Source organism: Sturnira hondurensis, unplaced genomic scaffold (genome assembly GCF_014824575.4).
Source record: "Sturnira hondurensis isolate 20B ecotype Veracruz unplaced genomic scaffold, ASM1482457v3 Scaffold0014302, whole genome shotgun sequence".
Taxonomy (NCBI): Eukaryota; Metazoa; Chordata; class Mammalia; order Chiroptera; family Phyllostomidae; genus Sturnira; species Sturnira hondurensis.
Window position 1 is genome coordinate 426642 of NW_028086933.1, and position 27064 is coordinate 453705.

At 39.5% G+C, this 27064-nt stretch overlaps 1 protein-coding gene across 1 annotated transcript in view; it reads left to right on the forward strand.

Moving 5' to 3' along the window:
• Window positions 1–27064, forward strand: part of CTNNA3 (catenin alpha 3) — a 1522505-nt gene that overhangs the window by 44144 nt on the left and 1451297 nt on the right. The window contains exons 2-3 of the mRNA XM_037062679.1: window positions 749–852; window positions 23202–23394. Coding sequence (XP_036918574.1) covers window positions 754–852; window positions 23202–23394 — 292 coding nt within the window. The 5' untranslated portion in view covers window positions 749–753. The remainder of the gene's footprint in view (window positions 1–748; window positions 853–23201; window positions 23395–27064) is intronic.

Sequence of the window (27064 nt, forward strand, 5' to 3'; positions counted from 1 at the left end):
AGGAAACTATAGAAGAAAATAGATACTAGCTAAGTGGGAAGATTTTGCATTGACAGTAATATACATTTCTGTGGATTATAAATTTATTTATTTTTACACTTGAAAATTTATTACCTTTATTTTAAATATAATTTGCCAGTTTCATAATTTTGAAAATTAAATTTATTATCAGTGTCTTCCCAGAGGCTTCTTCTTTTCTTTAAACAATAACTATGCCAATTTATATTAGTTTCTTTTCTGTACAGGAAAGTAAACTGCCTCCAAATTTTTTCTGCAGTCAAAACCCTCAAATAAACAATACTGAAAACATGTCGTACGAAGTCCTACCTGAGCCCTCATCTGAGTCATCATTAACCAGAACAGGGGAAAAATGGCTGCCTCAGTGCTATGATTTCATGGAAGTCAAAGGATTTGGATGCTGTAAGATATATCTCACCAACCTGGCCATTCTTTTTGTCACTGAAGACTTGTGATCAAATGCAAACCCACCTGGGCTGAGTTATTATTTAGTCATGATATGCTAGTGTGGATGAATTTGTTAGAAGACCTAAGCTCAGACAGCATGACCTCAAGAACACTTGGAGAATATCACAGTTCTGTGTTGGTGGACATGGTAACTGGGTTTTGGAGGGCTACAGCAGATACTGGGAAGAGGTCCTGAAATCTCACGTACTGTGTGATTTTAATTAGTGCCTTCCTTTAGAACGTGTTTTTTAAATTAATAAATGTGCTTTGTTTTTGTGCACAGACAGCATGTCAGCTGAAACACCAATCGCACTGAATATTGATCCCCGGGATCTGCAGGTCCAAACATTCACTGTAGAAAAGCTACTGGAGCCTCTCATAATCCAGGTATCAATAGCATAGAAACTAGTGTACAATGTTCAGAAATGCAGAAGAACTAAAAAATGTGGGAACCAAGGGAAGATTCGGTTTTTGTAGAATGAGTATGTCATCTAAAATTATCTTTTAGTTTTGTTAAAATGTGAAAAAGTATGTATTTAGTAGTGATAATAATAAAATTCTGAAAATATGCTCCCATTCTCTTTTAAAAGCAGCAGCATTAAATAGTATGTAAATGTAGTTTTCAAAGTACCTATATATAAATTACTTTGTTTTATAGTCATGAAAACTGTAAGGCAGGCAGCAATAGTTAAAACCATCCTTATGTAGTTGAGGAAACTGAGCCAAGAGAATTTTGTTGACTTGACCTAAAGTACATAGTGGCTCATTTGTCAAGTAGAAAATTATTTTTTAAATACCGAAGTGTATGAAAAAATTGGCTATTCAAGGAATTTTGTGATAAAGTCTTTTATAAAGTGAACAATCATTTGATAATATTTTAATGATTCTCTGGTTTATTTATTATATTAAGTGCTTTTTCCTAAGACCACAAAGCATTCAAAGGTTTGTTGGTGAGAAGTTATACTAACTTTACTTCTGATAATTTAAAAATGTTCTGCTTATCTTCTTTGTGGGGTGGATGGTGGGGAGGGTAGTAACTACACATGTATGTTTTACTTAGCACAAGTAGATATCGGTTACTAGAAGAACAATTCAAAACATATGCCTCACTGATGGAGGCTTAATCATGAACCTTGGAAGTCTTAACAGCACTAATATCTGGTATAAAATTGATGCAGGATGATTATAGGGACTTCATTAAAGTCCCTGTTTTAGCCACTCACTGAATGGTCTCATGTTAAAAAGAAACAGAAAATCTTATTTATTTTTTTTCTGCTAAAGTTCACTGAAAAAAACTGGAAGAGCAAAATAAAACAAAACAAAAACATAAATAAAGAGAAAAAATCCACTCATGATTTTACTACCAAGAGATAAAACATTGTTTTGATGAATTTACTTACAGTACAGTAAAATTATGGGTGATTTTAATGATCTTCTTAGTACTTAATAATATTAAAGAGTATATACATACATTCTTATGTATAAAATATATAAAAAGGCAGAGAATAATGTATATGTAGGTTTCATCTCACTGTTTCACTTAAAATAATATTTTGGTAACTCCCTATTTTTCTGTAAGCATGCTTAATTAAAAGTGCTGTTTAATTATACATCATACGGTTGCACCATAGTTTTTTTAAGCAGCCTCTTATTTTTGGATATTTAGGTTGCTTCTCTTTCTTGCTATTATAAAAAATGTTCTGTTAAACAATTTTGTTTATAATTTTTGTCACAAGCTTGAATTGCTTCCGTAGGATTAGATACTAAATGTAAGAGTAAGTGGTCAAGATATGAGAGTTCTAATTCCTTTTCACATATATCACCAAGTTTTGGGGGGAAAGTTTTACAGGAGTTCTCATGACATTTAAGATGTTGTTCCTATGCCACTGCTGGGTGTGGGATAGGTAGATAGCCTTCATTTTGGAGATGGCTGGTAAGGGCAAGTGCATTGATACCATTGCATAACACTCATTTGTTCTGTAAGAATGAAACACTGGAGTTGGCCACTTAATACCCATTAACAACAAAGGGTGCTGACATATTGCTTATGAATAGAGAAAGTATAATTATGGAGAAACTACTTTTTACGCTAATTGAAACCAACAGGTGTTTTGCTTTAGTCAAGTACGTTAATATAGCAGTCAACAGAGAGTATTCTATACAAATGCACACTCAAGTATATGCTGCTCACCATTTGCATCTATTGTCTGGTGTGCCTAAAAACTGTTATATTAATCTGTAAACGTTTATTGAATCCACGTAGAAAATTAAAAGGGTGAAAATGACCTGAAGTAATTTAATTTGATTGGGAAGAAATGTAACTCTTTTAAAAAGTGATTATGCTAATTTTAGAGGGCTTTTCAAATTTTAAATTTATTTTTTTAAAATTACTTTATTTTATTTTACATAGATTTTTTTTATTATGCTATTACAGTTGTCCCATTTTTTTCTCTCCTTTATCCGCCTCCACTCTGCATTCCCCCTCCCACCACCATCCCTGCCTTGGTTCACGTCCATGGGTCATACATGTAAGTTCTTTGGCTTCCCCATTTCCTATATTAGTCTTAACCTCCCTCTGTCTATTTTGTACCTACCAATTATGCTTCTTATTCCCTGTACCTTTTCCCCCATTCTCCCACTACCCCCTATCTGCTGATAACCCTCCATGTGATCTCTATTTCTGTGATTCTGTTCCTGTTCTAGTTGTTTGCTTCATGTGTTTTTGCTTTGGTTTTTAGGTTCAGCTGTTGATAGTTGTGAGTTTGATGTCACTTTAATGTTCATAGTTTTGATCTTCTTTTTCTTAGATAAATCCCTTGAACATTGTATATGATAAGGGCTTGGTGATGATGAACTCCTTTAACTTGGCCTTATCTGGGAAGCACTTTATCTGCCCTTCCATTCTAAATGAAAGCTTTGCTGGATAGAGTGATCTTGGATGTAGGTTCTGGCCTTTCATGACTTAGAATACTTCTTTCCAGCCCCTTCTTGCCTGTAAGGTCTCTTTTGAGAAATCGGCTGACAGTCTGATGGGAACTCCTTTATAGGCAACTGTCTTCTTTTCTCTTGCTGCTTTAAAGATTCTCTCCTTATCTTTAATCTTGGGTAATGTAATTATGATGTGCTTTGGTGTGTGCATCAAGACACACCACTTGGATCCACCTTTTTTGGAACTCTGTGAGGTTCCTGGACTCCCTGGGTTTATTTCCTTTGCCAGATTGGGGAAGTTATTCTTCATTATTTTTTCAAATAAGTTTTCAATTTCTTGCTCTTCCTCTTCTCCTTCTGGTATCTTTATGATTTGGATGTTGGAACATTTAAAATTGTCTTGTAGTTTCCTAAGCCTCTCTTTATTTTTCGAATTCTTGTTTTTTCATTCTGTTCTGGTTGAATGTTTATTTCTTCGTTCTGCTCCAAATTATTGATTTGAGTCCCTGTTTCCTTCCCTTCACTGTTGGTTCCCTGTATAGTTTTCTTTATTTCATTTTGTATAGCCTTCATTTCTTCCTCTATTTTGAGAACATACTCAACCATTCTGTGAGCATCCTGTTACCAGTGTTTTGAACTCTGTATCTGTTACATTGGTTATCTCCTCATCACTTAGTTCTTTGTCTGGAATTTTGATCTGTTCTTTCACTTGGGGCCGTATTTCTTTGTCTTGACACACCTGTTACATTGTAAGGGGTGGAGCCTTAGGTATTAACAATGCCTTGCCTTCATTGTGGTGCTATATATAGAAGAGGGGTCTGAGAGGGAACAGTGCTGCCTGTTGGGCTCTCTCCCCACTTTCAGTCACTTCCTCTGCTACCCACAAGCAAATTGGGCCCTTCTGGTGCTGATTTTCAGGTGAGTCTGTGTACGTTCTAGGCCCCATGTGTCTCTCCAATGAGCTCTCCTATAAGGCTGGGAATTTCTCCCACTGCTGCAACCCCTACAGATTTTATAGCCAGAGGTTTTGAGGGTTCAGTTTCCTCTGCTGGAACCCTGTGGTACCCAGCCTGTTTCTCTCATCAGTTGTTTCTCCTGGCTTATCTACACATGAATGTCGGAGCTCCTGGTACACCAGCCACCACCTTGCCTGATGGGTTTTTCACCTTGCTGTGCGTCCTCTCTGCCCTGGCTGCCTATCTCTACCTCTCTTACCAGTCTGAACAAATTTTTCTTCTTTAACTTCTTTGTTGTTGGACTTCCATACAGTTCATTTTTCTGGCAGATATGGTTGTTTTTTGTTTTTTTTTGTTAAATTTTTGTTGTCCATTTTTTGGTTGTGGTTCATTTGTTGGTTATAGGAGGAAGCAAAGCATATCTACTTTTGCCTCCATTTTGGCCAGAAGTCAAAAATTTTTTATGTTAATGTGGTGTCTAGATTAAGACTTTTCCTGATCTGTAAGTAGAAGAGTCAGGGAAAGGGAAATTAATACTTAATATAGGCAAGATCTTAGTTACAAGTGAGTATAATTGCTCATTTTATCTTCCTTAAGATTATTCAGTGATTTTGAAAATGTTTATTGATTTCATAAAGGTGATTCCATTTTACCAATATCCCAGTTAGAAAAAACTTTCTAGATCTTATCAACATTCATATCAAATTAAATTAAAATATTAATAATTTATAGCATATTTACTATGCACAGGAACTACCTCATAAGGGAGAATTCCACTACAATAAAATTATTTGGATATTTACTTGATTTTCCAATTATAATGGGATTCTTCTTATTAAAAACCAGTGCATTTTAAAGTCAAAGAATTATTAATTTAAAGTAACCGACCTTTTGGATTTGATGCATAGCCTTCTTGTATCTATCACTTTGATCATGTATCACCTATCAGTACAAATAAAAAATACCATTAAGTTACATTAAAGGTGTTTTTTCTAGAATAGCATCATATTAAATATCTCGCCATATTTTTTTCAAAGAGTGTTTAATGTGAGGTAGTTACATGGTTTGTTTTAAGTATATATTATTTCCCTGGCTGGGTAGCTAAGCTGGTTGCAGCGTCATCCATATGTACCAAGGTTATAGGTTTTATCCCCACTCACAGCACATATAAGAAGCAACCAATGAATGCATAAATAAGTGGAACAACAAACTGATGTCTCTCTCTCTTCTCCCACCCCTCTAAAAATTACTAAATAAAGTTTAAAAATACTTTAAGTATGTTATATAGTCTCATTATATTGCAAACATTCCAAAAGAAGTTCACAACCTTTAACTTGATAGTGCTGCCAGATAAAGTTATCAATTTAGTAGCCCCATTTAAAAAATTCTAACATTTCCTCATTATCTGTCTTCATTTTACATTCCTTTGCTTTTAAGGTACCACAGATATTACTTACCACTTCTGTGTATAACTCTAAGTCAAAATTCTGTTTTAATTTTTGGAGTAATTGGTTATACATACTATTATGTCATTTTGACTTCTAAATTCATTTATTCATAAATCTTTATTCTGCTGTTTTTATAGTTTCCAGAGCCTTTCTCACCAAACTAGATTTATCTTTAATCTATTTTTTTTTTCTCTTGGGCACAGGTAAATCACTAGGTCATTCTGCAGGGATGTTCAGCCTGAGATATATTTCAATCACTCGCTTTCATTTTCTCTGTGTGATAAGTTACACAGTTGCATCCCTCTGTGATAAATTCCTCCAATGGATCAGAAATATTTTTTCTCAGCAGTTACGTTTTTATGATTGCAACTGTAGACATCTGTACTTTATCACTTTCAAGATCCAAATTCGGCAGTGTAGAAAGTCTATTTATGCAGAATTGTGATGAAAAGAATTTACATCTCTGTGTTGTATAGTCTCTGAAGGAGATATAAACATCTAGATCATGCTACAGTCATTACATAATAGAAATATATATATATATAATCTTATTTTCCACAAAGTATAATTTTCTATGTGTCAGATTCAGGTTGAACGTAAGCTAAAAGGATTGACTTATTCAAAAACTGTTTAAGATAAAAACAATAAGCTCCTATTTATAATATGTTATCTCCTATAAAGATTTTTTGGCAAAGGTTCAAATGTAATAATTCCTGATGTAAATATATCCCATGATTTCAAAAGGTAAATACAGAGTTAGATCAATAGTAATAAACATTGCTGTATCTTTCACCTCTAATTCTTATAGTCTCTGCTTCCTACAGGGACTCAGGCACCAAGGCTAACGTAGACTCCACCTCGACATTTTCTTCCACTGTTGTTGTAACAGGGTTAAGAGAACATGATGGATCACACAAGGCCCTGAAATGTTTGCCCAGGTGTGACATATGTCAGTTCCATTTACATTGCTTTTGTCAAAGCAAGTAATGTGGTCAGTGTGGATGCTGGACGTGTGATCCTGCCCTGTGCCCAGGAGAATGAGAATATCTGTGAATGGCCCCAATAACTATTACCTTTCCATTGCCTTCTTTTTAGGGATTTCTTTTTTTCTGAGTCTTTATTTGCAGTCAAGTCACCTTTGTACCCTGGTCATAGCTGACTTTATCAGTATGGGCATCTGACTTATGGACACTTGGTTATAGGCAGGCAAGAAGCCTGTGAGGCATTTTGGCATGGGAGCTCTGCCTCTGCGTGATCCTGGCGAATTAGTCCTATCATCATCCTCTTTGGAAATCTGACTATGTACTGAGAGTTAAGTGGTTAGTACCTAGGGTTAGACAGTTTTATCATGTGCAAAGCTAAAAGACTCATGGAAAGAAGTAGAGACACAGGGAAGCATTCTAGGTAAACAGTTTTCAAATTTGAGTCCACAAATTTCTGTTGTTGAGGAACAATAAGATTACCTAGTCACCAAGGTTTTAATGGATTATTCCAATTTCCAAAGCATATTTTAACCTCAGAATTTTACTCTAGCCTCTGTGGGGTGCCTTGAGCACTGGCCATGTAGGCCAGATGCTTGTCTGTCTTCTGTAATCTGAATCCCAGGCCTTCTACCTCCTCATCAGTGGCTGAAAGTTCAAAACAAGTTCTGTTAGCAGCAGCAGTCCAGGGTTCTGGTAATTGCTCTCATTTCTTATGGTAGAATGGAGGTCTTTCTGCACGGCCTTTCTTCTGCTTTTCTGCTTATTTCCAAATTTTGGAGTATCTGAGGTGTGCTTTACCTGTGTTTCCAAACCAGTCTTTCTGCCATGTTTTTCCATTTTACCTGTCTTCATCTTGTTGATGGTGGACAGTAACTGCCAATGACGCCCATTGTGAGACTAAAAATGGATATACCAAAGTAGCTGTGCCACAAATGCCCCCAGAGCTGTAAATCCTCAAGGTGGTGAAATGGTACTGGGTTCCTACAGAAGAGGGTAAAATGCCTCTCTTCCCACTTGTGCTTCACTGTGTCACATGGACCCCAGTGAAGCAATGCTTTCACCTAGAATCACACAAAATTCCTTACAAAGCAACCTCTTTCACCCTCTTTGCTAATCACTCCCCCTCCTTGTTAGAGTCAAATCCTGTCCAAGTGTTTGGTGGTGAACAAGGTGACCCTTGCTCCTTCAAACACCAAGGTGGTCTTTCCTTGCCAGCTCCTTGTGCAGAACTTCTCCACCACACCTCACTCTCAACATAATTTCTTTCTCTTCTCCTTCAGCCAGGGGAGATAAAAGCAATCATACATAGCAATTTATGCAAATAGATGCCTAGATGCCCAGAGGTTCATTTCCCACTGTTGTACAGACAGATCTGATCAACTTTGAGGTAGCAGAAGAGGACGTGCTTTGGTTTCTTATCCTCCTAGAATATGATTTCTTTTGTTTCTTTCAGTAAAAAATTCAAGTTTCATTCATTTGCTCTTCCTCTCCCTGTAATTTCTATAGGTCATTTTGAATGCATTTACTTATGTTCCCTTGGTTTTATCTCCAAACTTTTTTTGGTAGCCTTCCAGATTAATCTATTACTAGAATTTATATTAGAATTAATCTCGGAAGTTCCAAGGAAATCTCAAAGTCAAGTCTAGACACATATATGGTATTCTTGTAGATTATAAACAAATTTTAACTATGACCTTAACATGTAACTTTAAAAGTTAGCAAGTTAAATGTATTTTAAACACTTACAGGCTTGAGACTTAGGTATAAAGATGTTATTTTTATGGTAGGATAAAGAAATAAAAGTAATTCTTTTAAAATATATTTTGCTATTGCAGTTATTTTCTTATTTTAATATATTTTGATTATACTATTACAGTTGTCCCATGTTTTTCTTCCCTTTATTCCCCTCTGGTCTATACTCCCTCTCTCACCCACATTCCTCCACCTTAGTTCATGTCCATGGGTCGAACTTGAAAGTTATTTGGTTTCTCCATTTCCTATATTATTCTTAACCTCCCTCTGTCTGTCTTGTACCTACCTTTTATTCTTCTTATTCCCTGTACCTTTTCCCTCATTTTCCCCACTGATAATCTTCCATGTGATTTCCATTTGTATGAGTCTGTTCCTGTTCTTGTTGTTTGCTTAGTTTGTTTTTGTTTTTAGGTTCAGTTGTTGATAGCTGTGAGTTTGTTGTCATTTTACTGATTGTATTTTTTATTATCTTCTTTAAGAATAAGCTTAATTCTATCTCAATAATGTTTTAAACCTTAAGGTGATTCAGTATAGTTGAGTCGATTCTAGTAAAGTGAGTTCTTCTATTTCTCCATTCTTTTACTGCCAGAAAACTGCTTCCATGGAAAACTTGTTAAGCTATGGTATCCTTGAGAAACAAATAGTTGAGAAAAAGGAAGCCACTCAAATTCAAATAAGGATAAGAAAAAACAGTTGCTAACTGATTCAGTGTGAGTCCCAGCTGGAGTATGCTTGTCTGAGTGTACAAGGATGCCCCCTCCATCACACCACAACCTGGCACCTTGGAGATCAGCAGTGGCCAGATGTTAGTATTTGCATATACTTCACCTCTTCTCACCTTGCTCCCTGGACCTTTTATTCTGTCAGAATGATGTTCTACTCATTTCAGTGTTGCTGCCCTGTTGTCTGGGTTCTCTGTCTATCCTCAAACCACTCCACTTCTGTTAATAGTTTATCTTTCAATCCAGGCTCATTTTCCCCCCACAAATTCAGAATAATCCCACAAATATCTACTTCTAGTTTAGCTGTGGATTAAGATATTTCTCTTATAAACTGATTCTGTAGAGAGCCAGGTTGTATAGATTGATAAATCCAGACTCCCTTGTGCTTTTAGTGGAAAATTACTAGCCTGAAGGGAGCAATGGTGGTTCATTTGTCTGAAAGGATAGAAGAGTCCGTATCTCCCCAGATGTGGTCATTTTCTGCTTAAAGTGCGAGTCTACCTTTCATAAAACACCATTGGCTATTTCAGAAACCCAGCTGGTTTCTGCAGCTTGAGAACTTCATGACTCTAGACCATTGGTCGGCAAGTTTCTTTTGTATGAGTCCAGAGAGTGAATAGTTTCAGCCTTTACGGCTGTAATATCTCTGTTATTGTAAGCAGCCATAGACAATATGCAAGCAAATGGATGTGGTTGTGTTCCAATAACGCTTTATTTACAAGAACAGGAAGTGGTCAGAGTTGGCTCCAGGGTACTTAATTTTCAGGCCCTTGTTCTAGACTGACTATTTTCTCATGGAGATACTCTGCACTTACTGGTTAAGGAAGAATAAGAAATGGCCACTATCTCACACAGTCAGGAGCCCCCTCCCTGAGAAAAATTAGGATAGGATGTTTTGTGGCCAAGCCCTGTAAAAATCACAGAAGCCCTCAGAAGCACTCAGGAGGAGAGTGATAAGTAGGCAATTCAGAAAATTCCTGTGATTGTTGAGATCCTGTTAGCCCAGGGGTTTTCAACCCTGGCTGCACATTAAAATCACCTGGGGAACTTTAAAAAATCCTGATGCCCAGGCCACACAGGAAACCAATTAAATTAGAATCTTTGGGAGTTGGATCAGGCAGTAATCTTAAAAGCTCCCAGATGATTATAATACAGGAACTGCTGTGCTGGCTGTTGCCATCCAGTGGTGAGCATGGTTAGGCCTCTTGGCTCAAGGCTTGATTTAGAATGGTGACCCCTCTCTGTCTTTTTAATGAGGTTTCGTGGTGCCCATTTGGAATACATTTGTAAGGAATTTGTATTCCTTACAAATTTCTGGGGTAACCTCCTGCATCAACTGTAATGTGCTCAGGTAGCCCTCCTAGGTCCCAATAGGACTATTAGTCTCAGATCTAGCAAAACCCCTGCAGCTGAGAAGTCTTGGCTCCATGTTCTGCCTCTCTCCCTTACCCAGCAATCTCATACTAAGTGTATGGACTAGGTTAGGGTACACTCAAGGGTTTTGGTGTTCCATGGTGTGACATTGTGATTTATAAGAAACATATATTTCATCATTCAGATGGCATGCATATATATATATATATACATATATATATATATTTAAAGATTTTATTTGTTTATCTTTAGAGGAGAAGGGAAGGAGAGAAGGAGAGAAATATCAATGTATGGTTGCCTCTCGAGAGTCCCCTGCTGGGAACTGGCCTGCAACCCAGGCATGTGCCCTGATTGGGAATCGATCGAACTGCGATCGTGTGGTTCGCAGGCCCGTGCTCAATCCACTGAGCTACACCAGCCAGGGCCCAAAATATATTTCTTATACACAGTTGGTCTTCATCCACAATTCCTGGATTAGCAGCTCCCCAAAGCCTTGGAATTTCCTAAGTATTAAGGGTGATGAAAGTGTCTTTTGTTATATTAATGAGGTGACTTTTGGAAGCACCCAAGGATGCGGCTGGTGTGATTAGAGGGGTGGAATTATCAGTCCCATGCCCTGACCTCTGGGGAGGAGAGGGAGGCTGGAGGTTGAGTTTAATTACTAGCAGCTAATGATTTATTAATCATACCTGTGTAATAAAGCCTCCATAAGAAAACCCAAAAGACCGAGTGTTGACAGAGCTTCTGGTTCGGTGAACATTGGGAGAGTGGCACAGTGGGACAGAACAGGGAAGCTCTGAGTTTTTCTGACATAACTCACCCTATGCGTGTCTTCCATGGGACTGTTCCTGAGTTTACAGCCTTTTATAATAAACCAGTGCTCTAGTAAGCAAAATGTTTCCCTGAGTTTTGTGAGTTGCTCTAGCAGATTAATCAAACCCTAGGAGGGGTTTTGGGAACTATTTACAGCCAGTTAGTCAGAAGCACAGGTAACAACCTAGGCTTGTGACTGGTGCCTGAAAGTGGGGGTGGGGGTGTCTTGTAGGACTGAACTCAACCTGTGTAATCTGATGGTATCTTTGGGTAGATAGTGTCAGAGTTACATTGAATTTTAGGATACCAGTTAGTGTCCCGAGAATTGCTTGTTGGTGTGGGGCCCCCTACCTCCCAACTGGAACTGGGTCCAGGAACCTAATTCACATGCATCCTTGGTTTTAGTGCACTTTGCTTGGGTCAGAGGAAGTGGTAGTGAGGGAAGAGATTTGTAATATACAAGTCTGAAATTATGGTGTGTTGTTACATCCACGAAGAGGCTTACATTTATAATGTGAGCCCTGTACCGGTGCTTCTCAACCTTAGCTGTACAGTGCATCACTTAAGGAACTAATAAACATCCTGATACCTTCCCCAATTAAATCAGAGTCTCTACAAGTATTTTTTAACCCTCACATGAGGATATGTTTACTGATCTCACAGAGAGAGAGACAGAGAGAGAGAGAAGAGAAGAGAGAGGAATATAGATGTGACAAACATCCATTGGTTGCCTCCCACACTTGCTCTGACTGGGGATCTAACCCATAACTTAGGTACGTGCTCTGACTGGGAATCAAACCCTCAACCTTCTGGTTCATGGGATGACACTCCAACCAACTGAGCCACCCTGCCAGGGCTAGAAATATTTTTTTAACCTATTTCTCATTTGCCACCAGAATACTTGCTGTTGGCACTTGCCGCTGCAGTATTTACCCAGAGAAAACTAACATTACCCTCAAAGTTTGCCACGAAATATCTCCCTTTTATTATTATTTTTGCATCACTCTATTATATTGATAGCCTTTGGAAACAAATGACATCATTCTATTTATAGCATTCTGTATTTAGTAGTGGTATTTCCATTTACTTTTTTCTTAACAGGAAGTGGGTTAAAAATCCTTCCAGGTGATTCTATTGTATAGCCACTGGAGTTGGACCTCACTGTCACCAAAGTGTTGTTCAAGAACTGGCATGAAGCTCATGTGGGAACATCTGAAAAATGTAGACCCTCAGGCCTGACCCTAGACTCACGGAATGAAAAATCTGTGGTGTAATGAGATCCTGGGTGATTTGAATTACATTCATGTTGAAGAAGCACAGGTGTAGGAGACTATAAATTTCAACTTTTAATTTGCAGCCTTGTGTAGCCAGAGTTGAAAACCACTGCCCGTTACCTACCTGCAGGTGCTTGAGTGGTGAAGTCCCCAGGAATTTTTAAACTCTGATACTCATACAACTGAGTCCTTGAAGGGGGTGCCCAAGGGTGATTGTCCTGTTGAGTGGGACCCGTGCATTTCTTTTGAAGAGCTTCTGCCTCTCCCACACCCTGACTTAGGCCTAACCAGCCCCACTTCCTTCCCTCTCCAAGCCTGTGGTCAGTCTTACATCAGTTGATTCTGTTCTTCCCAGAAACAGCTTTAGGGCACCAGGAAGCATGACCCGAGAAATCAACAGATTTTCAAGAGCTAGTATTTCTCCTTTAGGGTATTTGAAACTGTTACGGAACAGAGGCCCAACAGGGACAATATTTGGCCCACCCAGGGATGCTAAAAACTGTTACAGAACAACAGGGCCCCCCACCAAGGACGATTTACTAATATCGTCCGGACTACCTACTGGGCTGGTCTGTCCCCCACCAGAGGAAAGACGTCTCTCCATGCTAGAGACTTGTGAAAAGGAAAGGAAAGGTTATTTAAAGCTATACAGACTTAAAGTAGTCACCCAATGTCCCCATTAATGTGTCAAAGTCCTTTAGGATAACCACAGACACCCACAGAGCTCCCTTCTCCCCCTGCCCTAATTCAGGGTACCGTATCTCAGGAAAAGCAGCACATGTCCATATTTTAGGCTGCTAGCACCATCAGCTGTGTTGCTGTCCAGGCAGAATCTCTAATTACTTCAAAGCCATGTGGCACCTTCTCATGACTTACTGGCAAGAGTTCTTCGTACCCATTTTCCAGGCAAAGTGTCTCCTGCTTCCCAGGCCATGTGTCCAAAGGGAGCACCCCAAAGCTGCATGGGCCTCTTCTACCAAAGCTGCAGGGGTCTGCACTCTGGCAAAGCCACGTGGTACTCCCCCTTCTTCTTAAATGGCTGCGGGGGGTCCCCACTCTGTCCCAAAGTATGTGGTTCTCTCCTCACATGGCTGTGGGGCCCCCCATTGTGGCAAAGCCATGTGGTTCTCTTTTCAGTGGCTGCTGTGTCTGTGTTTAAATCCTCGCACCAGTCCTTTGCAGCCCCATTTCCAACTCCTCCCACAACCAGCTATACCTGCCAGCACTCTCATGTCCTCCCAGCTTTACTGGGCTGCCATAATGAATCTGGGCAGGTGTGGGTGGCTCCATGGCGTGGAGCCAGTCATCTCCAAGCTCTGATGCAGGCGCTGTAACTCGGGGGACCTGCCCCCAGTTACATCCTGTGTGGAAGTCACTTCCATCCCCCTGGCTTAGAGCATGGCCGCAGCCATTTAACATATCTATGCAGCCAGTTAAAGATTATGGATATGTGAAATGACCATGCCAGAGGTTAGCTGCAATGCCTTTGCTGTACAAAACAGTTCTCAATGGCCCTGCTCCATTTGTCCCTTCCTCAACTCACATGTGGGGGTGGGGGTGAAGACATCTTAATATTTCCTGGATGCCTTGAGTTCTGGACCCCAGACTCCATTCCAAATCCCTTTTTGGGCCCCCCCTCTTGGTTTCACCCTGTTACAAAACCAGGGCACAGTTTGTTATAATCTGCACATAATCTTTTACTCTGGGAAAGTTACTTAAACTTGTTATAGATGAATCTGAGATATATAGCATCTCAGTACTGAATGCTCTACAAGTAAGGCTTAACAAATGTGGTTTGTGATTTACAGACAAGATTTTTTTCTTTCGGGACCAATCTGCATTCTTAACCCTGATTTACAAGATAGTGTATTTCTTCAATTTTGACACATTTTCTCACATTCTCCACCTTACATTTTTTAACATTTCTGAAATCAGGATGCATCTTACAATGGATGTGAACATTTTTTTATCCTCACCTGAGGACATTTTTTTCATTGCTTTCTAGAGAGAGGGAGCGGGGAGAAAGAAAAGAGAAAGAGAAAGGGAGAGATAAGAAGAGAGAGGGGGAGAGAAAGAAATATCAGTGTGAGAGAGAAACATCGATTAGTTGCCTTCTCATGCATGCCCTGACTGGGGTATGCACCCCCACCCTGGGGTGTGCACCCCCCCAAGGATCGACCCTCGACCTGGGTATGGGCCCCGATTGGGAATCAAACCTGTGACCCTTTGCTGTATGGGTGATGCTCCAACCAAGTAACCCACACGGCAGATATGAATATTTGATGTAGTTTTGATTTTTGTAGGGGATCACAAATTTACCCACAATACACTTTAGCTGCTTTATCTTCCATATGTGATCTGATCCTCTTCATAAGCTTCCACCCTCTGGAGATTGAGATAAATGTTTTCTATTTCAGTCAGTGAAATTGGTAAACTGGTGTGATTTAGCAATGTAAATAATTCCTTTTGGTAAATAGTTTCTTTACATAAAATGATCAGAAACGTGTAGTAAGGGGTATTGCCCTCATAGGGATGGGAGATAGGTCTTTTGGATCTGTGTGGTTTCCTTTGGACACTTGGTTTGGGATGCTCTCTGGACTGGTGATCTTCGAGGGGTGGCCAGTCCCATGCGTGGCATTTTGTGGGCACCTCTCTGCATTTCCTAATGTAGTCTACACTTGATAAAATTTAAGGACTTATTTTTCTCAGCTTGGTTAGGTCCATGTTTGTCTCAGGATGCCTTAGTCTCACTTTGGCCCTGATGGTGCTTCAGATTCCAAAGTTCCAGCTATTATATGTCTTTCGTTATGTGCCTGGCATTGTCTGTTCACCTTTCAGCCTCTGCTACAGGATCGCCTTACTGTTCATGATTGTGGGCGGAGGGCAGGCCTTCTAGTCTTCAACAGTCACATTAGAAAATAATAAATTTGTATTTTATTGAAGATTTTATTTACTTATTTAGAGAGAGGGGAAGGGAAGGAGAAAGAGAGGGGAAGAAACATCAATGTGTGGGTGCCCCTCATGCATCCCCAGTTGAGGAACTGGCCTGAAACCCAGGCGTGTAACCTGATTGAGAATTGAACCAGTGACCCTTTGGTTTGAGGCCCGCACTCAAACCACTGAGCTACAACAACCAGGGCTCAACAGTCACATTCTGATTGGCTTTTAGAATAACTAGGGCGGTATGAGTCTTATCCATGCCTCAAGGGAATCAGGAGTGGTTTGGGCCCTGGCTGGGTGGTCCAGTTGGTTGGAGTGTTGTCCCATACACCAAAAAGCTGCAGCTTTGATCCTCAGGATGGGCACATACCTAGGCTGCAGGTTTATTCCCTGGTGGGGGTGTGTATGGCAGACAACCAAATGATGTTCCTTCCTTCTTCTCTCTCTAAAATCAATAAGACATATCTTTGGGTGAGGATTTAAAAAAAGTGACATGGGGAAAGCTAAGCTGGGCTTTTTTCTACCTAATTTCCATGAGATGCCCACATTATAATGTGACCACCCCGAAATTTGTGCAAGGAACAAGCCAGACTGGTCTTTCCCTGGGCTACTGAAACAGCCTCTTAACTGCTTTTTATTCTTCTTTTTCTCACCCTTCTACCTCGTCTCTGCCCAATCACTCGTCTATTCTCTCAGAGCAGACAGAATGATCCTTTTAAATTTTAGGTCAGATCATGTTACTTTCCTTTTCTGAGATCTGCAGTGGCTCCCAGCCACAAGAATAGAATTGAGAGGGTTGATGGTGATTGACAAGGCCTGCACGGTTGGTGCCTTGATGCCAGCCTGACTTCATCTCCCACGCTCTGTCCTCATTCTGCAGTAGGTGTGCTGGCCTTCCTGCTTCTTTTGGGGACATACCCATCAAACTCCTCTTTTGGAGACTTTGCACCTGTTTCCTTTGTTTGGAGTATTTCCCCCCATATATTCAAATATCTTACTCCGACTTCCTTGTGGTTCTTGTTACCCAATCAGAAACACCTTCTCTGATACCAAATCCAAATGAGCTCTTCCCCATCGTTCATCTGTTTCCTTACCCTTCTTTATTGTGCTATATAACTACTTATGTGTGTGGTTATTCTCTGTCTCCCCTCCGTTGAATGAGGCTCACTGCCATATTCTTCTGGTACAATCACCACAAGCCTCTCAATTCTATTCTTGTGACTGGGAGCCGTTGCAGGTACACCATCTGTATTTGTTGAGTAAGTGAATGGTGGAGTCCGATATTGGTTTTTTGTTTGTTTCTGGCTGGTAAGTAGCTAAATAAAAACTGGAAGAAACTAATATTTGATACTAGTCTCCTAGTTGTGTTTTGGTTCCTTTCCTAGTTGTGTTTTGGTTCCTTTTTTTCCCCAGGAATAAGTATGCTTCCTAGATTAGAACATTTTAGCTACAGCTGTTCACTTGTTTGAGGTGTGAATCTTTGCTTGTTATGCCATCTGTATGGCTCTGTGGGCTGGTAGGGCTGGGGAGGGATCTCCAGGTGCTTTGTTATTGTCCCTCAGTAGCTCCATGGAATAGCTCAGATTAGCAGCTGTTGTTAATCTAATACATAAGCATAACCCTAAATTGTAGTGAAAAAGTGATGGTTAAAAAAATACTTCTGGTGGTGAGGGTTGTTATAGGTTGAATTGTGGCCCCCCTTTCCCTTTCATGTATGGAAGCCCCCAGTACCTCAGAATGCGAATGCATTTCAAAATAAGACCTTTAAAGAGGTAACTGAGTTAAAATGGAGACTTAGGTTGGACCCTTAATCCAAAATGACTGGTGTCCTTATGAGAGGAGACTGGGGTGGAGAGAGACGTCAGGGGTGCCGCAACCGATTAAAGGCCTCAACAGATTAAAGACCGCATCAGAACCAGGAGGTGACTTTCTGCAAACCAGTGAGAGAAGTCCTGCTGACACCTTGGTCTTGGACTTCGAGCCTTCAGAACTGTGAGATAATAAATTTGGGTGATTTAAGCCACTCATTCTGTGGAACTTTATGGCAGCTCTAATATACGGTTTTAAAAAATGAAAGTCAATAATAAAATTTGCATGCCTACTTCTTTTAGTTATCATTTAAAAATGAACTATGTAATCTTTTTTCAAATATATATATATATAAACATTTCAAATAAAGATTTCAAGGGAATATAAATCCATACTTAATTTTAGATCACTTTGAACTGATCAGACCTTAAATAAACTATCTGAATGTAGACTTGTTTCCTTTTGAAAAAACCACCAGGTTCTGTTAGCAAAATTAAATTTTAATTTTGGCATAACCACTAGCTCTGTTTGTAACTGTACAAGTCAGTCAACATTGTGGTGTTTAGTTTGTTTTCTAAAATTTGGAGTTTTATTCATTTTCTCATTAAGTTGACCACTATTTATTTATTATTTATAGTATGCTAGCTCTGGGTTTTCAGGATGAGTCAAGCCCCTGATTTTTGGAGTTCATGGTAAAGCTGGGGAGGCAGTATGTTAATAGCTAATTACAAAACCCTACTGAATAGTGTGAGAAGTTCACATAAGGGCTATAAGGGGAAAAAGTTGTTTCAGGTCAAGGTTGCCAAACATTTCCTGTTCTGGGCCTAACAGGTAGTTTGCGGTCAAACTCCAAATGAAGATGAGAGTGAAAATTTAGTCAGAAGTGAGATTGTAAATTGCCTCATAAACTATGCTTCAGATTTTATCGTGTAGGAAGCACAGAGCCATTGGAGGGCTTTAAACTAGGCAAAGGTGTCACATTAGCATTGCAGAGAGATGGCTTTCATGGGAGTGTGGGATGCGTGTGGAGACACAGGAGAGTCAGCATTGATGCGTACACTTTCTGTAACAGTACTGTGGTGGATGGGGCTGAGATTGAGGCTTCATGAGGCCTCCTATTTCTGTGTCATGGAGCATGTCTTGGAGGGAATATAGGGCAATAATCTAGACAGCAGCCATAAGAAGCAAAGGCTGTGGGCTGGAGAGGAGCTGACAGCACAAAGAACAAGACAAAAAACCTGCACAGGAAGATGAGAGAAAGAGACGCCCTGAGGACTTCTGGGTTTTTGTCTCAGGTTACACATGTCTGTCCTTGAGGTAAGAAACACAGACAGAGGAGAGGAAGGTCGGTGAAAGAAGGCTTCTACTTTGGGCACCCAGTATGAAATGTCTGCTGCCTGTTGAATTAAATATTAACCCTTTCATTGGCCTCTGATACTTCTTATCTAAGCTATAGCCTCCTTCCTGACCTTATTTCTTGCCTGAATTCCTGTTTTTACTCCACAGTTTGCCAAACTTGATTATCTGCCACTGTCAGACAAAAATAATTTCCATCTCTGTCCCTTTGTGCATGGTTCAGTTCCGCTGGCTCACCTTCTCATCAGACTCTCCTGCCAGAAAATTATCTGTCCTTAAAGGCTGTTCTAGGAAGCCCGACTTAATCCTTGAGAATGTTTGCAGTCTCTTTAGGACATTCTTTATACTATTAAGTGTAGGCTATTATCATTTTGCCTTTTATATCACAGCTAGTTATATCTCTCTTCCTGTACTGGAGTGTACTCATTTTTATTTTCTAAGTGTATAGAGTATTGGTTTTGGACATATATGCTTGATAAATGGTTATTGGTGTGAGATGAACTAAAAGAAGATTGTAGTTGGTTTTGGGGGAGTGTTGAAGTTAACTGAGGGGTATGCATTTGCTGGGTTTCTCGCACTTCACTCTTCCCTAGTACTTTTGTTAACAGAATAGGTTGTTTTTGGTAGGAAATAAGAAGGGTTGAAATTCTCAATGACTTGAAGGGACCTCCCCTCATGCAAAATTAGGTAAAAAACTTTAACTTAAAGGGATCCCTGGTTTTACTTATCTATGGACTTATCCATGGAAAATTTTATTTTCCTACCCTTTAAGTTTCTTTCGGACCTCTGTTCAAAGTTTTAGCTAAATAACATTGTTTAAATGTCTTATATTTTATTTCACCCATTAAAATTAATTCAAGAAAGCGAAAGCAGCCCTGAAGGCTCCTGTGAGCTGCTGGGGAAAGGTTAAAATTCAAAGTGATTCAGCTAATAAACAAGAGGAGAGATGGCTGTTAACATGGACTTTTTATACTAATATGATAGTGGACGTAATGAAAGAATTAGTTAGATTAGGAAAGAACATGATTATAGAATATAAATGTGTTACCCAAGTTGGCACTAGAGAAGACTTTCCACGAAGCTGGCTTTAGCATGGTGCCACATACGAAAGTCAGTCACAACCTCACAGCACGTTCAGCAGTGCTCCTGTTGTGCGCCAGGGTTGCTGTGCAGGACGGTCGATGGCCTGGCTCACTAAGCATATCAGTTTACTCCTTTGTATCTTTGGAGCATCTAGGTGGTGCTCCACACCTGGATGAGGAGAGATGAGAAAACCCTTTCTTTGATACTCTAAATTTTAATATGTAACTATTATGTATTATTAAATATACACCTGGTTTTATGGAACTTTCAACATGCAAAATTAAGAAAGTAGGGAATTTCTTATTTCATAGTACTTGAAGCTTCTCATTTAGGACCACTTTGGGGAGAAACTCATTCCTGTATTTATGAGGAAGGTGTGTCTGTAGCCTAGAACAGATTCAAAGACTGAGGGAAAGTGAGTAAACCCAAGTGCTTTAAGAGCTGCAAGCCTGGTCTTGAAGATTTTCCTTCTGAGAGGGACCCCTAAGGTCTGAGGGGGGGGGGCAGGTCGTGAATCAGTGACAAAGAGAAGGGCTAGCCAGACGTCGGCTTGGACCCTGCATGGAATCATCTTTGCTGTAAAATCCAACTAAAGTTTTTGTGTTCTTATCAAATTGTAACCGATTTTATACTGAAAAAGAAATAACTTGACTAACTTGTAAGCTAACTTGACTGAATGCTGGCCTTCCTTCCAGAGAAGGGAGACTTTCCGTTAGCACACCCACCCTGCAGCCCTTGGTGAGAACCATTCAGTGAGTGGCAGTCAGTGATAGGAGTCTTAGAGCCTGTCTGTGGGTGAGAGGGGGTAAAAAAACGGTTCAGCTTCGTTTGCCACCCCCACCAGAATTACCAAACCATGTTTGCTTTTTGAAACGGATCAATGAAAACATCACTTGACTTCAGTTTAATCAATAATACATAACCATATTGGAGCATTTTAAAAAAAGACAGGCATAAATGATTTATACAACTGAATAACTTACAAGCTGCAATTGCACTTTTTTTGATGGAAGCGCAGTGCTGCTATACAATGTTCTTTTCACATTTCTTTCTTCTCCAGCATTTATTATAAGGAACAAAGCATTTCTGGAATGCTCATTTTAATTCCAAAGCTCAGGCTAGTCTTTGGAAAACATTTGGGGGATCTGAACAATAATAGAGGAATGTTCAGTGGGAAGCATCATGAATTGTGGCACTTAAAATACATTTTGAAGAAACATTTTAGACAATGATACTTATTCTTCATTTTAAACAAGTTTTAAACTAGGTGCTATAATTTGTTTCAGTCTGGACAAGTGTCTTTTCACTCTTGATATGAATTAGACTGACAACAGTAAGTTATTTGCCTTTTGGGGTGTGTGAAAACCCATGTAATAAATCAGGCTTATTATCATCTTTATATAATGCATGATAGGGACATGTGGCCATATTTGGCTGCTTTTTAAGCACGTGGAATGTGCTTTGTTAACTGCCTTTATCACAGTCAGCACAGGGAACCCCAAGAGCAAGATAAGGTTAGACTCAGAGAGGACACTTTTGACAAGGATCCCATAACAGATTTTCTATATCAATGTGGACAATGAACTAGAAAATACACATTAAGTGCCAACCAATATTTGTGCCATGTTATGCATTTCACAAAACATTTTACATTATTTAACCTTCACAGAGTCTTATAAGATAATGTGGTTGCTCTTTTTTTCCAAGAGAGCAAAGGCTTGCTGTGAGGCATTCCACTCTCGCTTATAAACATGGGGATACAGCAATGGAATAAAACACAGGGTATGTTGGGCAGGGGGCGGGGAATAGAGGGGAAGACAACAATTGCTCTTATTCACGTATTTCTTTATAGCGTGTAAGTTCTTTCTTAGTTTCTAACTAAAAAACTGGGTTTAGATATCCAAATAAACAAATGTTTAGCGCTCCATAAACAAGCAAAATCTCAGAGGCTGCAGAGCAGGAAGGAGTATATGTGTATGTTGTCAATGAAGTGGCAAATGATTGTTATAAGCCTTGGCTATTTAATATCATGCAAGAGTCTAGCTTTCAATGGGAATTTTGGGTCTTTTTTTTTTTTAAGTACTAGATTTGAGTTTTTTCTTCCTCTATAATGGTGACCTTCAAGCTTTGCACATGGAAATATTAAACCAAATTTTGTTATTGAGCTCCAAGGTTTAATTAAGAAATGTATATATTTTTCACAATGTAATTTGGTATGAGGTTTTGTTTCAAGTATATGAGATGCTTAATTTCTGTCTCCAACAATGCTCTTATGAGTTTATTCTTATTTTAAACACTTACAAAAGTATTAAGTGTTCATTATTAACATATTTAGGCAATGCAAGATACTGTATAGAAATTAAAAAGTCCCTCTTTTCAACTACTGCATTGATTAATCCATTGATACAATATATATTGAACACCTACTTTGTGCATTGTTCTGGGTGCTGGAGAACAAAACATTACCTGCTTTCACAGACTTTGCTGTTTAGGATGGGAAATCTGCCATAAATATGTAACAAGTGAAAAATATCAGGCTTTTTAAGTGTTTTGAAGAACTAGAAAGTAGGGTCAGGGGATAAGAGTGGTGGGGATGGGGATAGGGATGAGGTGGTCAGGAAGGCCTCTTGATAGGGGACTTTGAGTAAGAACTGTTTGTTTGAGGGGCCAGCTGAGTTACAGCAGTGTGCAGAGACAGAGAGGTTACCTAGGGCCAGAAGTGCAGGTTATGGCAAGGATTTGGGTTTTATTCTAAGGTAGGCACTGCTTTACGTCTTATATTTCCCACCACTTTAATATTAGTAACCTCTATTTTCAGCCTAAATAGGCTAGCACTTACTAATTATAATAATTTTTTGCCTCCCTCTTAATATAAATTGCTGGTTACAAAGTGATATAAATTTTATTTTATAATTTGATATTTTTGAGATATATAATTTTTCATTTTCTCAATATAACTGCTTTATCATGCTTCCATATTCTTTTTCCATATGAAGTTTCTGTAATTAAAATAACACACAGGTACACACACATTGTTCCAATAGTATAACTTGATGTGATTCAATTTCTAGGGCCTTTCCTCCTTCCTGTTCTTCTTACCTACCGTTAATTGGGAACTCCTTGGTGGCGGATAATACTGCTGTTGGTGCCTTCACTTTTGGGGATGGACTGCTCTGTGTTTTTATGACACACTTTCTGTTTCTCGGATATATTTCCTTTTGTTCTGCACTATGATGTCCTAGATCTGTGTTCTCCTCACAATTTGTCTAATGAGCGACTTATGTTTTTCCAATTTTAGGTTACTACACTAGTAAATTGTCCGCAGAATCCTTCGAACAGGAAAAAGGGATGTTCAAAAAGAGCCAGAGTTCTTCTAGCTTCTGTGGAAGAAGCAACTTGGAATTTATTAGACAAGGGAGAGAAGATCGCCCAGGAAGCCACAGTTTTAAAGGAAGAGCTTACCGCCACACTTAAGGAAGTTCGCAAAGAAAGTGAGTACTCTAGTCCTGGTCAGGAGCAAACTGCATACCTTGGGGTGTTAGTTACTGGATGGGATTTGTGAGTGTTTTGCTTTTTTTTCTGACCGAGCTTATTAGTTTTTTGCAGAGTTCTGAGGCACTAGCTGTGGGAGCCAGAGTGGCTCATTAAACTGCTCCAAGGCTTAGAAACCCAGTCCTGGTTCTTCCCTTTAGTTGCTCAGCTCCTCCAGGCAACTTCTTCCCTCACTATATCACAGTTTATCCATAATAAACAAAGAGAAGAGTATCTTTTCTGTCATTGAATATGATAAAAAATGACCAGTAGAGCTGAAGACTTATTTTCCCATACATATGTAAAATAAAGTTCCATGTAAACAGTTGGAGATAGAAGTTTCTATCTCTGAACTACATTTTTTTTTTTTTCTGAAGGTTTGGATTTGCTAAACTTAAAAAAGTGATTTGTATACACTGTGCATAACTTATGTTGCTGCTGTGTTAGTTATCTAATAAAAGATATCATAAATAAAGGTACCATTTTCTGATATCTTTACTTATGAGACTATAATAGTTTTCTAATGAATGTAAGTCTCATTTGCAGGTTGTTTAAAAAATACTGAATATTCTTTGATCAATAGAATGATTTTCTACATCAGCTTGCTGCAAGACACTATTCTGAGAGAATGCAAAACTTAAATTTTTCTGTTCCACTTTGTAATAGAGACTTGGTGTTCAAATATTGCTTTCCTCCTACCCCCAACATTAATTTTTAGAAATCCAGGAATTTTTGCTAATTAAATAATGAAAAGAAATAGCTATAATAAATTTTAGGTCTAATACAGGCGGATTATTTGTTACATACTTTACATGTGATTTATATTTTCTAGGGATTCTGTGGACAATATGTAGAAAACATAATGTCCAAGGTAATGTGAAATTAATTCATCATTCCTCCCTGCTGCCTCAGGACTGTCTTTCTCCAGTCTTTGGTGCCCTGATACTATCAACACTTAGTCACCAAGTCAGTGTAGACCCTTTGTTCTCATCCCATCCTCTCTTCCAATTAGTCTTTTAAGTTCAAGAAATTCTATCTCCTTTTGCCTCTCAGGTCTGTACCCTCTTCTCCATTTCTAATGTTGCCTCCCAAATTCTGGAGCACTGCATTAGTCTTGTCCCATACCAAAACAAAGATATCTTTTTGTAGAAAATGAAAATGTACTCATTTTACTTCCTTGCTTAAAATCAATTTTAGTAGCTTTTGAAGGATTAGGGGTCTGTCTGGATACAGTGGAAATTTTTAAACCTAGCTCCAACAGCATTTAATCATTTAGCTTCAACCATTCTCTCTCTTTTCATTTCCTGATTCTGTCCCCTCTCAAGCGTTGCTCCAAACAGGTACTCTCAGTATCTGGAGTGACCCAAGTTGCTTCCTGTCTCTGAGCCATTCCCTTCACCCTGGAGGGCTCTTCTCATTCAGCCAGTTCTCACTCAGCAGCAGAGCTCCGCCGAGTCATCCCTTCTGGGAATTGTTTACTTGATGCTGATTTTGATGCCCCTCTTCTGTGTCCTGAGAGATTCTGAGCATTTTTCCTTCAGAGGACTTATCACACCGTGCACCACACATTGATTTGTTTAGTCATCTAGACTCTTAATTTCTTGAGGGTGGCAAGTACCGCTTTTTAAAAAATATATATTTTATTGATTATACCATTACAGTTGTTCTATTCCTCCCCTTCATTCCCCTCCACCCACACACTCCCCCCCCACCATTCTACCCCCCTTAGTTTATAACCACGTGTCTCAAGTTCTTTGGATTCTATATTTCCCCTACTATTCTTGCCCTCCCCCCTATCTATTTTCTATCTACCATCTATGCTATTTTCTGTGCCTTCTCCCCCCTTCTCCTCCTCCCACTCCCCTGTTGCTAACCCTCCATGTGATCTTCATTTCTATGGTTCCACTCCTGATCTAGCTGTCCTCTTGGTTTGCTTTTGTTTTAGGTGTGGTTGTTAATAACTGTGAGTTTGCTGTCCTTTCACTGTTCATATTTTTCATCTTCTTTTTCTTATATAAGTCCCTTTAGCATTTCATATAATAAGGGCTTGGTGATGATGAACTCCTTGAACTTGACCTTATCTGAGAAGCACTTTATCTGTCCTTCCATTCTAAATGAAAGTTTTGCTGGATAAAGCAATCTTGGCTGTAGGTCTTTGGATTTCATGACTTGGAATACTTCTTTCCAGCCCCTTCTTGCCTGTAAGGTCTCTTTTGAGAAATCCGCTGACAGTCTGATGGGTACTCCTTTGTAGGTGACTGTCCCCTTATCCCTTGCTGCTTCTAGGATTCTCTCCTTCATTTTAGTCTTGGCTAATGTAATTATGATGTGCCTTGGTGTGTTCCTTCTTGGGTCCAACTTCTTTGGCACTCTCTGAGCTTCCTGGATTTCCTGGAAGTCTATTTCCTTTGCCAGACGGGGGAAGTTCTCCTTTATTATTTGTTCAAATACATTTTCCACTCGTGGCTGTTTCTTTCCCCCTTCTGGTACCCCTATAATCTGGATGTTGGAACGTTTAAAGATGTCCTGGAGGTTCCTAAGCCTCTCCTCATTTTTCTGAATTCTTGTTTCTTTACTATTTTCTGGTAGGATGTTTCATTCTTCCTTCTGGTCCATTCCATTGATCTGAGTCCCAGTTTCCTTTCCATCGCTATTGGTTTCCTGGACATCTCCCTTCATTTCAATTAGTTTAGCCTTCATATGTTCCTCTAATTTGTGACTATAATCAACCAGTTCTGTGAGCATCCTGATAAATAGTGTCCTGAATTGTGCTTCTGAGAGGCTGGCAATTTCTCGGTCACTTAGAGTTATTGGCTCTGGGACTTTGAGTTCTTCTTGCACCATCTTTTGGGCAGTTTGTGCCTGTTCCGTAGCAGGATCGGAGCCCTAAAGTGTTCACTAGAGCAGGGCAACTAAGTCGCTGGGTTGTGACTCTGTATGTGGGGGCGGGGTCAACGAGGAGCAATGGCATCCCGTCTGCCGCCTGCCTCCGTGGCCCCCACTGGTATCGCAGCTGGCAAGGTCACCGGGCCCACGCGTTTCATCCCAGTGCACCTGAGTGTGCCACTGCCGTCAGCTCTCGCCCCCCTGGGGCCTATGTGGTCTGTCTCACTGTGCGTGAATGTGTGACCGCAGTCACTCTGCCCCACACCCTGACTGGGTCTGGGCTGCCTGCGTGCCTAGGTCGGGAGATCTTTCCTGCCCGACTCTGCTCGCTGCTGGCTCCGCCCCTCTTACTGTCCACGTTGAACAGTTAGATGTAGTTGGACTTCTGTATAATTCAATTTTCTGTCCTTTGGCTGTGTCGTTGTTTCTCCAAACCTTTGTTGTATTCAAACTTGGTTGTGAGAGAAGGCACAGTGTTTCCACCAATGCCTCCATCTTGGCGGAAGTCCAAGTACTGCTTTTTTTTATTAGCAATGTCTGACATATAACAGATACCTGATAAATGTTGTAAGTAAAACATTGATGTATTATTTTGTTACTTTATATTATAAAATTTTATAGTGGTTTTTATTTTTCTGTTATTAGAAATTACTCACCTAGCTATAGTTTCATTGCTGAGTCTTTAGTTTGGAATATGAACCCTATTCTGGTATTGTTTCTTTCAGAAAATGGGATCTATTTGAT